The sequence below is a fragment of the Enhydra lutris genome, unplaced genomic scaffold, assembly GCF_002288905.1.
Source record: "Enhydra lutris kenyoni isolate GAN:26980312 unplaced genomic scaffold, ASM228890v2 scaffoldscaffold2, whole genome shotgun sequence".
Taxonomy (NCBI): Eukaryota; Metazoa; Chordata; class Mammalia; order Carnivora; family Mustelidae; genus Enhydra; species Enhydra lutris.
Genome location: NW_019154086.1, coordinates 20134289 through 20147671, shown reverse-complemented (window position 1 = coordinate 20147671; position 13383 = coordinate 20134289). Strand labels below are relative to the sequence as shown.

Sequence of the window (13383 nt, the reverse complement as noted above, 5' to 3'; positions counted from 1 at the left end):
CGCCTGTTTTGGCACATCTCCAGGAGGAGCTGCAGCCTCAGGGTGGCTCCCAAAGTGAGCCCCTTGCTTCTGGGGTCTCCATAAGAAGCAAAAAGATTCAACCAGCAAAGCAAAGGACTAGGAAACACTTGCTGCCATCAGCTCTGATGGTCACACCTAAGACAGAATTTCTTGCAGCCTCTGGTTTAGCTTCTTCTTCTTTTTTTTTTTTTTTAAACAAGGGGATCAGTGATGAAACCCAGGTTAAACTCTTCGACAGAACTATCCGGAAGAGCAAAACTAGCAAATGACAGGCTATGACTGGGGACTGACTCTGGGGAAGGCTGGATTTTTGAAATGAGAGCCAAAAATGTTTTCATCCTCTAGCCCACGGTTTAAGTTACTGAAAAGGAATCACCACCGTTTCTACACGTTTCTTGTGTGTTTACTCCTACTCGGGAGAGTAATCTAACTCATCATTTGCAATCAGGGCCTCTGAGTTCTGTTTGTGTTTGCTTTTGCTCTTCGCTTTGCTACTTGTCCGGGTGTTGGCCTTGGCATCTGACATCTGCTGGTAATAGAAGCCTTTGTCTTCCCCCGGCCCGCCCCAGTTCTCCTGGCTCTCGCCTTCCGTGGCGTAGGAGAAGCCCTCCTCCACCGAGAAGGGGTCGTCCACGTCGTAGCGCTGGTACGTGCTCTGGTGCAGGGCTTCTTCGCGCGCGCTGATTTCCAGGGTGCTGTTCCAGATGCCGTACCCGAAGTAAATGAGCATACCTGCAGGGAGGGAGAGGCACAGGCCCGTAAGCAGTTGCTCTGGGGATCCACGGGACCAGCGGGGCGGGGCAGGGGGTGCTCAGTGGTGAAAGCGGAGTCCGCGGTGGATGTGTTTTCTTTGGTCTACATGGTGTCTGGAAGAGACTCGAGCTAAGTGTCATTTAAAAAAACTGGGCTGTCTGGCGTGAAGCAACCCGTATTTACAGCTTCCCCTAAAAAAGTCAGAGGGTCTCACGACCCTACTCCCACAGCCCTATATGGCAGGTGTGATGGGAGGCGAGCTCTAGCTGCCTCTTTAGACAGAATGTGGACTCTTTAGTCACCTCTGTCCCCACCTCCCTGTATCACTACACTCATGCAGGTGCCAACTAGGAATTTGCATTTTCCGCCCCTACTTAAATATTTGTGAATCACCCACAGTGTCTCCCCAACCTTCTTGTAGCGTTTTATTACCCCACGCCCCGGTTAGGGACGCCATCTTTTATCTCCCCACCCAGCAGTGCACATATACTGCCCCATGGTTTACTTCGCCATTTTTCACTCACCAAAGGAGTATTGTATCACTGCCATTCAGAGCTGTTCGCTCTCAAAGGGTCTGCTGCCTGCCACTGTTAGGGCCCTTGGAACGCCTACTGTGTGATTATCTGCCCAGGGTGCTTCTATTTTGAGACTCTGCGAAAAACTGGCACTTAGTCTTTGTTGAATGAATGAATGAATGAATGAGAACTTCTGATGAGCATGAAATTTCCAGTGCAACCTCCTTAGCTGATGTCATTCCAGGCCAAGAGAAGAAACTTGTTTTCCTAGGCAATATGGAACATTAATTAGGGTTAATGTTTCATTTCTATTATAATTTTTCTGTAATTAAGTATAAAAATAGTTTGAGGGGCGCTTGGGTGGGGCAGTCCATTAAACATCCAGCTCTTGGTTTCCACTTGGATGCTGATCTCAGGGTCCACTCAGCTTGGAGTCTGCTTGGGATTCTCTCTGCTTCTCCCTCTGCCCCACTGCTCATGCTCTCTTTCTCTCTCTCAAAATAAATAAATAAATAAATATTAAAAAATTGTTCGACAACCCCCATTTTCTATCTTGAAAAGCTCACGGAGGCTCAGAGTTTGAAATAGCTGAGACTCATAGCCTTGGGGGGGTCATAGGGCATGATGATTAAGAGTGTGAGCCCTGGGTTCAAATCCTGCCTCCATCACTATTAGCCATGTAACTCTGGACCAGTTACTTAGCTTCTTTGTGCCTCATTTTCTCTTCATGATAGTCACTGCACCTATGACATGGGGTTGCCATGAGGATGAAATGGGTAAGCAGTGCTTTCTCTCTGACTTCAGCTGGAGGGCCACCTGGGGAGTTTTTGAACCGCCCTTACACCTAAGCCCCACCCTTAGAGATTCTAATTTAATGGGTCTGCCGTGTGATCAAAGCATAGGTATGGTTATTTTTTTTTTCTCTTCATTATATCTTTTATTTTTTAAATTAACATATAATGTATTATTTGCCCCAGGGGTACAGGTCTGTGAATCATCAGTCTTACACAGTTCACAGCACTCACAATAGCACATACCCTCCCCAATGTCCATCACCCAGCCACCCTATCCCTACCCCCCGACCCCCCAGCAGCCCTCGGTTTGTTTCCTGGGATTAGGAGTCTCTTATGGTTTGTCTCCCTCCTGATCCTATCTTGTTTCATTTTTTCCCTCCCTAACCCCCATGACCCCCCCCCCTCAAATTCCTCATATCAGAGAGATCATATCAGAGAGACATAATTGTCTTTCTCTGATCGACTTATTTTGCTTAGCATGGGTATGTTTTAAAGTTTCACAGGTGAGTCCAATGGGCAGCCAAGACTGGGACTCCTTCAGACCAGGAGCATAAAGCTCCTGAGACCTGTACTCTGTTGCCTACACTGGCCATATTAGGGCTTGGCCACTGGATGCCACTCAGTTACACAACTCCCTTCCAAACCCCAGAATCCCTCTTCTGAGTGGCACCCATTCCTTTGACTTTGCTAACCCTGCAGGCATCTGCAGGGCTGTTTGCTCAGAACCACAAGGTCACGTTCTGTTCTGTTTTCCTCTTTGGTGCCTGAAAAATCCTGCTCCTTTTGAATTTGAAGTGGGTCTTTTTCAACTTGGATTTCTCCCTCTCTGTTTCAAATGACTTTTCTCCTTACCCCCTGCCCCATCCCCCAGTGAAATCAACTTTCCAGGAGCCAAAGAAAGCAGAGATTTATAGTCCTAATTGGTAATAAATCCTAGAGTTAATCATTTGCAGATGTAGCTACTCTCAAATAGCGACTTCATTTTTCTGAACATGGATCTTTACTCTTTCTTGTGTGTGTGGGGGGGTGGGGGGGGGGAGTAGCCATGGGCGATAGTTATTACCCTTGTGTAGGACAAGGCATCAAGTTAAGGTCCCTTCTAAAAGGGACAGTATGTTCCTGGTTGGAGAATGCCTCTGTTGGAAGCGTGTCTGAGACCTGAGAATAAATTTCAGGAGACCAGGTGGGATCAACAGGCACACAGCTCTTTTTGCCCATTTTTGCTGTTTTGCTATCTTTTCTCGTAGGCATTGAGGCAGGGGTCGAATCCTGCCTCCGATTCCTGCTTTGTCTCTATTATATCAATTCTTTCCATCTGATCCCCTTCTCAGACCCTATTTATAAGTGAGTTATTTCCTTACTGAACCTAATACCCTTTCTTTTCTTTCGCCTTTGCCTCTCAGCTCTCTGCTCTGCCATCACACAGGTCGTCATTCCACATGGTCTGACATCTATTCTGACAGATCTTCCCCTGCCCCACCAGGTGTGGTGGTGTCAGGTAGACTGATTTATGGAAATTCTCTAAGAGCCTCATAGAATCCTAGATATTTAGAGTTGGAAAGAGTCTCTAGATCTGTTTCAGTACCTTCATTTTACAAAAAAAGAAGCAGGCTGAGGGCCGAAACAGCATTCGCATGGAGAGAGAGAAGAGTCTTGTAAGCCCAGTCCTTCACACCTGCGCTCCGCCGGCCGGCTTACCGACTATGCTTATCACAGTATGCACTGAGTAAGGGGTTATGGCTACATTCGTTCTTTGTTCTTTGGGAATGATGGCGTCCGGAGGAACATGTGTGCTCCTGAATGCACTGACTATGATTACTTTGAAAAAGCAACCCATGGAAATCTGTCGTGTAAGTATTTATGGGCCTTTTAATGTTTGCTCTGAGCCTCCTATAATTTCAAAGGTGTTATTTTGTCTTTACAAATATATTTCGGGGCGCCCAGGGGGCGCAGTTGACTGAGCGTCTGACTCTGGTTTTGGCTCAGGTCATGATCTCAGGGTCGGGGGGATGGAGCCCGGCGTCGGGCTCCGTGCTCAGTGGGGAGCCTGCCTGAGTCTCTCCCTCTGCCTCTCTCCACCATGCTCTCTTTCTCTCGATCTCAAGTAAATAAATTAAAAAAAAAAAAAAATATATATATATATATTTCAAACACGAGTGCTCTGAACCAAGAAGTGACTGTGTGCACGCAGCCTGGTGGAAGCCACGCAGCCAACGGTCAGCCCGGGCAAAGGACTGGCATTCTGCCTGACACTTCTTGTTGGCCCTTGAGTAAGTTCAAGGAAAGTGGTGTAAGGCACCAAGGATTGGAGAAAAGGCAAAATGGAGGGGCACAAAGCAGCAGAGGGGATCAAATGAAGTGAGGGAGGGAGGGTGGAAGGGAGGTAGAGAGAGTGAGGAGACAAGCATGGACGACCATCTGTCACACATAAACAAAGGCTTTGTGTCGGAGGAGTAAACAGAGCTGCTAAAAGCCTCCTGTGTAGCAGCAGGGTGTTTTGTTTCTGCTCCTTTTTTTTTTTTTCTTTCTTCAGTTGGCTTAGAAAACTAAGCATGAGGTAGTTTCTGAAAAATCTGTGGGGATTCTGGGAATTCTGAATCATCTAAACCGAACTTCACACAACACTTCTGGGTGCTGAGGTCCTCATGATGCGTGATTTATGTTGTATCTTTCTCCCAAGGAGTTCAAAACATTATACACGTTATCTTGTTTAGATTCCTTGCAGCCTGTTTGGGAATGTGCATGTGAGTGTGAGTGTGAGAGTGTGTGAGTGTGTGTGTGGGGGCAGGGAGTGGGGAGGTTAGGATTACATACGTCTCAGAGACAGGAAATGGGGGCATAGGACAAAATAAGATTTTCCACAGCAACACGGATGGTGTTGGGACTGTGAGTTCTTAGGGGCTCCCCGGGTCCCCATCCAGGGTGTATCTCACCTACCAGGGGTGGCCATGGGGGATAGACTGATTGAAAACAATTTGCTTGGATTTTTAGTTTGAAGAATTCCAAACGTGTACCAAAGTGGAGAGAGTAGTATAAAGAAGCTCAAATACTCATCACTAGCTTCCTCCTGACACCCACCCCACTGAGTCCTTGTTTTTAGATCATTTGGAAACAAATCCTTTCCATCCTATGCTCCATCTGTAAATAATTAAGTATGTATCTTTAAAATAGACTTAAAAACTTAGTATCATTATCACATCTAAACACTGATAATAATTCCTTAATAACTTCTGGTATCCAGAATTATTGAAATTTCCATGAATTATTAAGCACGTAGGGAAAAATTCTTCACTTTATGAGACTATAGATTCACGCCAATGATGCTATTACTGCTTCATATAGTTTTTGGGCACTGTCATTTGTCACTGGGACGGGCATCATGTTCTTTCATAAACCCTTACAGATGGCAAAGTTTTACTTTTCAGATAGGATTTGCTTTCCGCATAAGCAGAAGTCATTTGGAACCAAGCCTCAAGAATGAGAAGGCTAACTGATATTTGCATATTTAATCCTGCTGTTCCTCAAAAACTCAGCTCCGTTGCTTTGTAGTTCTACATCTTCTAGCTCTAATACATGAAAGGCACGTGTGGTGTTAAAAATCAGAAGGGAATTAGCTTTTGTGTTGTAGGGGGTCTTGGAGATCCTCCAGCTGGGCTGGAGTTATTTTTTTGAGTTGTTGAGTTAGGGAGAGCAGAGATGTAGGGCACCCACTAGTTAGCAGTAGGCACAGAAGGGTTTCAGTATTTGAAAAACAGACATGGTTGTTCTCCAGGCACACGGGCCGAATGCCAGGCCTGCTCCTAGGTAATGGCAATGAGTCTAGTGAAAGGCTGTTTGCAGTGAAGGGAAATATCTGAAAGGAGGCCTTGGCTTTTCTTCCAGACAGATATTCCCTGATGGAGAATGTGCCCAAGAGAGACTCAGGCTAGACAAGATGAAGAATCATGACTTTGGCAATTTAATGGGCTTTCTTTATGTGGTAGAACACTCTGTGATCGTAAAACCCTTTGTAAAAAAGTCCTTTCTCATCGATCATCCCAGAGAGGTTAAGACCTGTTTAATAAATCAGTGACTGAAATGGTGCTGGAGCTTCCATCTCCTGAGTCTAAACTGATGGCCCTTCCCAACCCATCCAGGCACCTCCAGGAAGGGTTAGAAATGCCAGGTTTGCTTTCAGAAGCTGGGATCCCTGAGCATCGGGGGGCAACTCACCCATTTACTCTGCTTGTGTGGATCCACCTGGGCAAATTAAGTAAATGACCCCAAATCTAAAAGTGAGAGGGTTGGGAGGAGGGGGGAGGTATCTCTGGATCATATGGGGGAACGCCTTGAACAAAAGCTCAGCTCTGCACAGAGCCCGGGGACCTGGAGATGGACGGTAACAGCAGATTTCTAACCCCCACTGGCCCGAACTCTGGCTGAGGAGCAGCTGCCTGATCTCCAGAGTCCCCTGGGAGCTTCCTGTCCTCTGTAGGCAGTCACAGGCTCAGCGGCCAGAGGAGGAGGGCCACCTGACCTTGGGCTGGGTGGAGCAGCCTCTTCCTGGGGCTCACTTTCCAGCAGGAAGCCCTGCCCGCTGCAGATAACTGAAGGCACTTTGTTATGCGCAGAGCGTTTTTTATTTTTACTACCCCGGGATCAGCTTTCCAAAACAGACATTTGCCAGTGCGGAAAGGAAGACGGGATGGTAATGAGAAGGTGTCCTCCCCACCCGCTGCAATCCCTACCAACTCCCACTTTGCTGTTTAGTTTTTAAAATACCGCCACAAGCCCTGTTGATTAGAATAACAATAAGGTTTGTTTAGTTTGGTGTGGCCAGGAGGAGCAGGCTCGGATTGAATGGGGGTTTGGGGGGCGCTGGAGATTCTCTCCCTGGCTCTGCCACAGATCAAATATAAAGTCACATGACTTTATGCCTCAGTCTCCCATCTGCAAAATGGAACTGGGGACCCTTTTTTTATTTGAGGGGCTGGAATGGCCAGGAGACAGAATACAAGCTTGTAAAGGAATATTTTAAAAACCCAGTAATCCAAGCCAGCAATTCTGCTTCTAACTCCACAGAAACCCCACGTGTCCACCAAACACCATGTACAAGAATGTTCACAGCAGCTCCATTTGTAAGAGCCCCAGACTGGAAGCCAGCTAAATGTCCATGAGCATGAGAACGGTGTATTATTCTCACGAGGGAAGGCTTGCCCAGGCAAGGAGAAGGAACAACTTAACCACAAGCAACAGTGTGGATGAATCTTATAAATGTGATGTTGAGGGAAAGATGCCCAGGGCTCACTGTGTCATGGCTCTGTGTCCCAGGCACGCTGCACACACCTGCTCCAGGACCTTTGTCTCTGCCAAGGTCCCCTCTCCTTCATTCCTTTGTCTCAAAGGAGAGCCACCCCTGCAACTGCCACTGGGCGTAGAGCCATGGGATCCCCAGGCCCTCTCCTCCGTGCACAGCCCCGTCCAGCACACAGCCTGGACTGTAGCGGGATCCCCTCCACACTCCCAGTTGCACTGGCTATGTTACCATCCTCATCCTGGCCTTCATTATTTTTTTTTTCCCCCTTTGAGCATCATTTATTTGGTGAAGTTGCCAATTGTTTTCTCCTCTGCCTACAGGGAGAGTTTCAAGCTTATTTATGGGACACATTCTCAGGAGTTGATTTGTCTTGATGCCTTCTGCCCCCAGTTCACAACCCCCTTCCTTCCTCTTCTTCCCTTCATGACAACGGCTGCTTTGAGTCCATTTCCAAAAGGATTTTCAAATGATAGCAAAGGTAAAGACCATAGGTGTGTCTTCTCTTTGGAAATTATGTCTTAGTACAAGATTTATGAGGTTCATTGCCAAATCACTGTCTGTTCTCTAAATCTATAGACAAGAATTTGCTTTCTCAGAGGGGCTGAAAAAATGCAGGCAAGAACTTGGCAGCCCTTGGGGTGAGGGGGCCCATGAGCTGGTCTACCAGATGGCTACTTTCTAACAAAGTCCCACAGGGAACCGTAGAGCTGGAAAGTGCCACTGAGTAGTGTCATCACTGGTTGCCGCTAGCTTCAGACTCCCTGAGACTCTGCCCAACCCCTTGAGGTGTTCTTTTACAAAACCACATCCGCTAAGAAGAAAGGAAAACTCAGGCTTCTCTGTGCTCATTTTGTTGGGATTATCAAACATTTGCTATGTGTGTTATTCCTCTTGTCTGAAGGAAAAGAAACAAGTGCTGAGTAATCTTGTTGGGACTTGTGCCTTATTTTATTCTATGAGTCGTGCTCATCTGAAGGTCAAAAGCTTAGCAAAACATTGTTAGAAAAATGTTGTAATTAAGATTCATTTAGAGAAGCCTGGTTTAAAAAAAAAATGTGCCCAAGAAGATTATCAAGTTATGACTCAGCTCAACCATGTAAATCTTTTTAAAAAGTAGCTGCTGTTTCATAAGAAGTTCCATTTAAAAATATCTCTTCTGTTCTCCCCAGGAAAGTTATACTATGAATAGAGAAATTAGGAAGAAAAATCTGACATTTTGGAGACTCAGAAATTTAGAGATGGAATCTTTGTTCTATGAGAGCACTGAAAATTTTATAAGCCAATATGGGGTTGTGGGATAGATATATTTTATATGGGTAAAATTTGTTTTTGGAAAACAGGGAGTTTTTGTAATTAAATTATCTACCCTGCTTACTAATTATCTTCTTATTTTTCTCTCTGGGTCAGTGGTTCTCACATTTGAGCATACATCAGAATACTCTGTAGGGTTTGTTAAAACCTAAATTGCTCTCAGAGATTCTGACTTGGTAGGTCTGGGGTAGAGTTCAAAATCTCATTTCTAACTAGTTCCCAGGTAATACTGATGCTGTTGGTCGGGGACCCAACTCTGAGAAGCACTGTTCTAGATCATTTTAAACCTGACTGCTCATGATTACCTGGGGAGCCTTAAAAAATGCCCAGTACTTGAGACATTCTCTGAGGCGGGGATCCTGGGCACAGAATATTTCAGCAGTCAGGCAATTCTGCTGTGTAGTTGAGATTGCGAATTTTTGTTTTAGGGAAAGCTTACTCGTGTACCAGTCTTCAAAGACCATGATGCTAAGGAAATTGGTGGCTAGCAGCTGGGCGCTTGTTGAGCTGTGAGCTCCTGTGCCCTCTGGGCATTCCCAGGCTGCAGGGTGACTTCCTCCCATGTCAGGGAGTATCCGTTTCTGGAACAGGTTTGAAGTTTATGCTATCAGCAAGATTGCAAAAGGCTCTCTGGGAGTTTTCTTCTGCCTGATAACTGGGAGGGCAACCTGAGTCTGAACAGGTTCATGCTGTACTTTGGCATGTGATAGCTAGTCTGGAGGACAATGAATCATTTTAGATTTTAAAAAGAAGGGCAGGAGAGAAATAATCTGTATCACTTTCCCCAATATATTCTTTTAAAATTTTAATTAATTATTATTATTATTTTTTTAGGAGGGGAGAGGCAGGGAGGGGCAGAGGGAGTGGGAGAGAGAGACTCCCAAGCAGATTCCACACCCAGCATGGGGCCCGGTGCAGGGCTTGACCTCACAACCCTGAGATCACAACCCTGAGACTAGCTGAGATCAAGTGTCGGATGCTTGACCAACTGAGCCACCCAGGCACCCCTTTTCTTATCTAAGCCTCAAAGAGCAACCAGATCAAGACTAGTGAATTATTTGCATTTTTACAGATGAGTAAACTGAAACACAGAGGAGCTAAGTGAACTTCCCAAGGTCACAAGACACAGAGGTGGCAGAGCTGTGATTTGAACCTGGGTGGTTTAATTCCAAAGGCAAGGATCCCCACCACCTTACCACTTTTGCAAAATGCCTCTGGTGCTCCAGAAACCACAGATACAATGCAGAACTGGTAATGTAATTAATTTGTGGGCCCCAGTGTAAAATGAAATCATAGAGCCTCTTGTGAAAAAGTTAAGAAGAAAAAAATTTGGTAAGAATTCAAGGAAGCAGCAGCAGCAGTGCATTAGACCAAATGTGGGGCCCTGTGTGCAGAGGTTGTGCACCTGCGGAGTCAGCCCTGATGTTAGACGTTAATCTGCAGGAACTACATATCAAACTTTCTGCTCCAATACGGAGGATGCTCAGGGGCACTGTGGTGGGGCGGTACCAGGTGCAGAGCTGAGCGTGGAGACATTGGGTTTTAGTAATAGCCCTGTGAAGAGCTTCCCATTATTCCTGTTGACCTTGAGCATGTTATTTAACTTTTTGGAAGTTTAGTTTTGTCATCTGTAAATCTGAGAGATGGAGAAGTGGGGAGGGATAGATGATGTTGGTGTTTCTCCAACTTCCATTATTTCTATACCACGTACTTAGTACAGTGGCTGTGGTCACGATCCCTGGACCCACACCACCTGACTGCTAATTTTGGCTTTACCAAATTCTAGCAATGTGACCTCAGTCAAATGTCTCAGCTTCCTCATCTGTAAAATGAAGGTCATTTTGAGGGTTACATACGTTAATGTGAGGAAAGTCTTTGCATAATGGCTGGTATGTGCTAAGGGCTATATTAAGTGTTAATTATTACTATGAATCATGGCACCTGTACTAGTACTGATGTTTTTTTCTTTAATTTGACTCATTTTAAATTTAAAAATAATTACCAGGTTGATGTGAGCAAATATATTTTTTCTAGTATGTGTGAAAATGTGTAATAACTATGTAATATTTTTAAAAACTCAAAAAAGTTCATTCCTAGACTCTCTAAAATCAGCCCAAATATTACCAATAGACTGGTCACCACCCTGTGGGTAATATTGTACTAGATAGTGAAGGTCCCTTCCAGCTTTAACACTCTAGGAATGAATGCCTGTGTCTTCATGTCTATGCCTTCAGTCATTTGACAAATACATGAGTGAAACATTTCTCCCTTCTTCAGTCAAATCTTTCCATTGGTTAGCTACATGTTCCAACAGAAATATGTTTAAATGGAGAAGAGAAACTGTGAATAAATCATGTAAGTAGTTAAAACCCCGACGAGTTAGTGGGGTTCTCTCAAGAACTTCTCTGAAAGCCTAACAAAGGATGAGACCTAGAGTCGTGAAAAATTGGGCCAGGATGCTTACAAGAAGACACAGGCCGGTCTTCAGCAGTGAGGAATCTGCTGGAAGACCAAAGCCCTGTCCTCAGAGCACTGTTTCTCCCCTACTTCCCTCTATGTAAATCTTATCTTCCAGGCTTACAGTTTAAATTCTGCCTCCTCATGCTTCTTTCCAGCTATTTCGTTTTTTTCTCATCGAAACAGCAGTCAGAGAGGAGCATTTATTAAGCACATGCTGTGTTCCAGGCACAGAGGACAGCAGTGCTGAACACCCATCTTCCTGACTTCAAGGAGAGGATGGGGCTTCAGGGCTACCAATCTGTATAGGGAACTTCAAGAGGGTGACTAAGGAATTTTAAAGTTAGACTTCACATAAACCTCCCTCTCAACTTATCATGAGCACCAATCCCCAGCCATCTCACGAACATCAGTGCTTGTTGGGTGTGAGAAACATGTGATAATATAAATCGGCCGCAAAGGGAGATTAAAAATCTTGGGAAAGCTGCAGGACTTTTCGAAGGCAATAAATATGAATTTGGAGAGAGCATTTCTGATTTACACCCAAAGTTGTGGACGGTCGAGGAGCTGGCAGAGTTATATCAGTTACCAACAAGAGAAGAGAAAATCAGTAAGACCGATGGCATGATAGGTGCTTCCCAAGAGAATGACTAGAATATCTGAAGGGTGAAGAAAGAATCTTGGGAAAAAATGAAAAAGTCTTAGATATTTTATAAAAGTCAATATGAAGTGGGGATGTGAAATGGTATAATTTAGTCAGAAATATTATGCCCAAAAATCCACACTTAATTCATACTTTGCTTGTTAAAGAAAATAGGGCATGATTGGTATATTAATTTAATTCTGTCAAATGTAAGAAAAATGCTTTTTTAAACTTTAGTTTCATAATTTTTAGTTTCCAAGGTAGAATTCCAATTGAACATTTCTACTCTCACTTTTACTGTGCTATTTTTGTCCCTTTATTATGTGGATTCATTTTAAGTGGACTTTTTATGGAATTAATTATCCATAAAAAGAATGTCCGGTAATGGTATTCAATAAGGTGATGGAAAGTGATGGATTGATCAGCATCATTCTTCAGAACCAAAGACCAAGACCCTAATAGGCAGAAAGGGCATAACTAGCTTTACTGACTCTAATGCAGAAAGCAAGTGTCCGTAGAACCAGCCAGATTTCTCTTGCAATGGAGGAACCTAGTCCAGCTAGGAGGTAATTTTGGGATAAGCCTGCTCAAGGCCTTGAAAGGGAACTCTAAAGGCTCCAAAGGAAGTTGCTTACCCACAAAGCACCAGACTGCAAACCGGATCCATGTGATGGTAGAGAGCTTTAGCATGAGATAAATGTTCACCAGCATGGCAAAGGCAGGCACGAAGGGGAGGCAGGGGGCCATATAGGGCAGCTTTTTGGGGTTCTCTGGCTGCTGCAGGATCACGAACACCAGGGCGCTGATCAGCAGCACCATCAGAACAACCAGAAGGATGGCCCACCAGCTCTGCTCTGAGATGTAGTCGGAACCAAAGATGATGAAGGAGCAGAAGATGAACATGAGGATGAAGAGCAGCAGCACGCAGATGGTCACCGTGTGCCCTGTAGCTGCCGTGGGCCGATCCATTTTGCCTGGAAGGCCCAGCCGGATCCTCATGGTGTAGTAACGGGGCCCAATCAGCTTCTTTAGTTTGATGAGATAAATGTTTTCAGATTCGTCAGCTTCTATGCCTGTGGTCATGTCCACAGTGCCATAGTTGGGGTGGTTCACATTGTAGGTTGACTTATCGGATTTGCCTATGAGCATCTCGTTGTCTCCCAGAGATGGTAGGTTCTTGGCCCCACATGTGTTGGTGGCTGGGCCAGAAAACTCTTCCCCTTCACTCACAGGAGAACAAACTTCCTTGTCACAGTCAGCCAGGATGCCTTCCTTCTTCTTTGTGTGCTCCTGGGACAAGAACTTGACAAAACCGTCAATGTCACTCTCCGGTTGGTATCGAAGGAGCAAGACGCAGACAGAAACCAAGGTGTAGGCAAGGAGTGTGCCGATGGACATCATCTCTATTAGGTCTCTCAGGCTGACTAATAGTGAGAGGAGAGCTGCCAGGAACCCCGACACAATGCAGGCCACCACTGGCGTCTCTGTGTAGGAACTCACGTGAGCCAGGAACCTGGAGGGAGGGGCAAGCACAGGGTTAGCAGTGAGCTACAAAGGGTGACAGACTCTAACGTGGTTTAACTCCTCCTGGTC

At 45.3% G+C, this 13383-nt stretch overlaps 1 protein-coding gene across 1 annotated transcript in view; it reads right to left on the bottom strand.

Annotated features, from left to right (window-relative positions):
* Positions 1 to 208: 208 nt before the first annotated feature.
* LOC111151404 (solute carrier family 7 member 14) overlaps positions 209 to 13383 on the bottom strand; it is a 50463-nt gene continuing 37288 nt past the window's right edge. Inside the window, exons 6-7 of the mRNA XM_022509405.1 lie at positions 12426 to 13303; positions 209 to 753 (exon numbers count right to left, since the gene is read on the bottom strand). Coding sequence (XP_022365113.1) covers positions 431 to 753; positions 12426 to 13303 — 1201 coding nt within the window. The 3' untranslated portion in view covers positions 209 to 430. The remainder of the gene's footprint in view (positions 754 to 12425; positions 13304 to 13383) is intronic.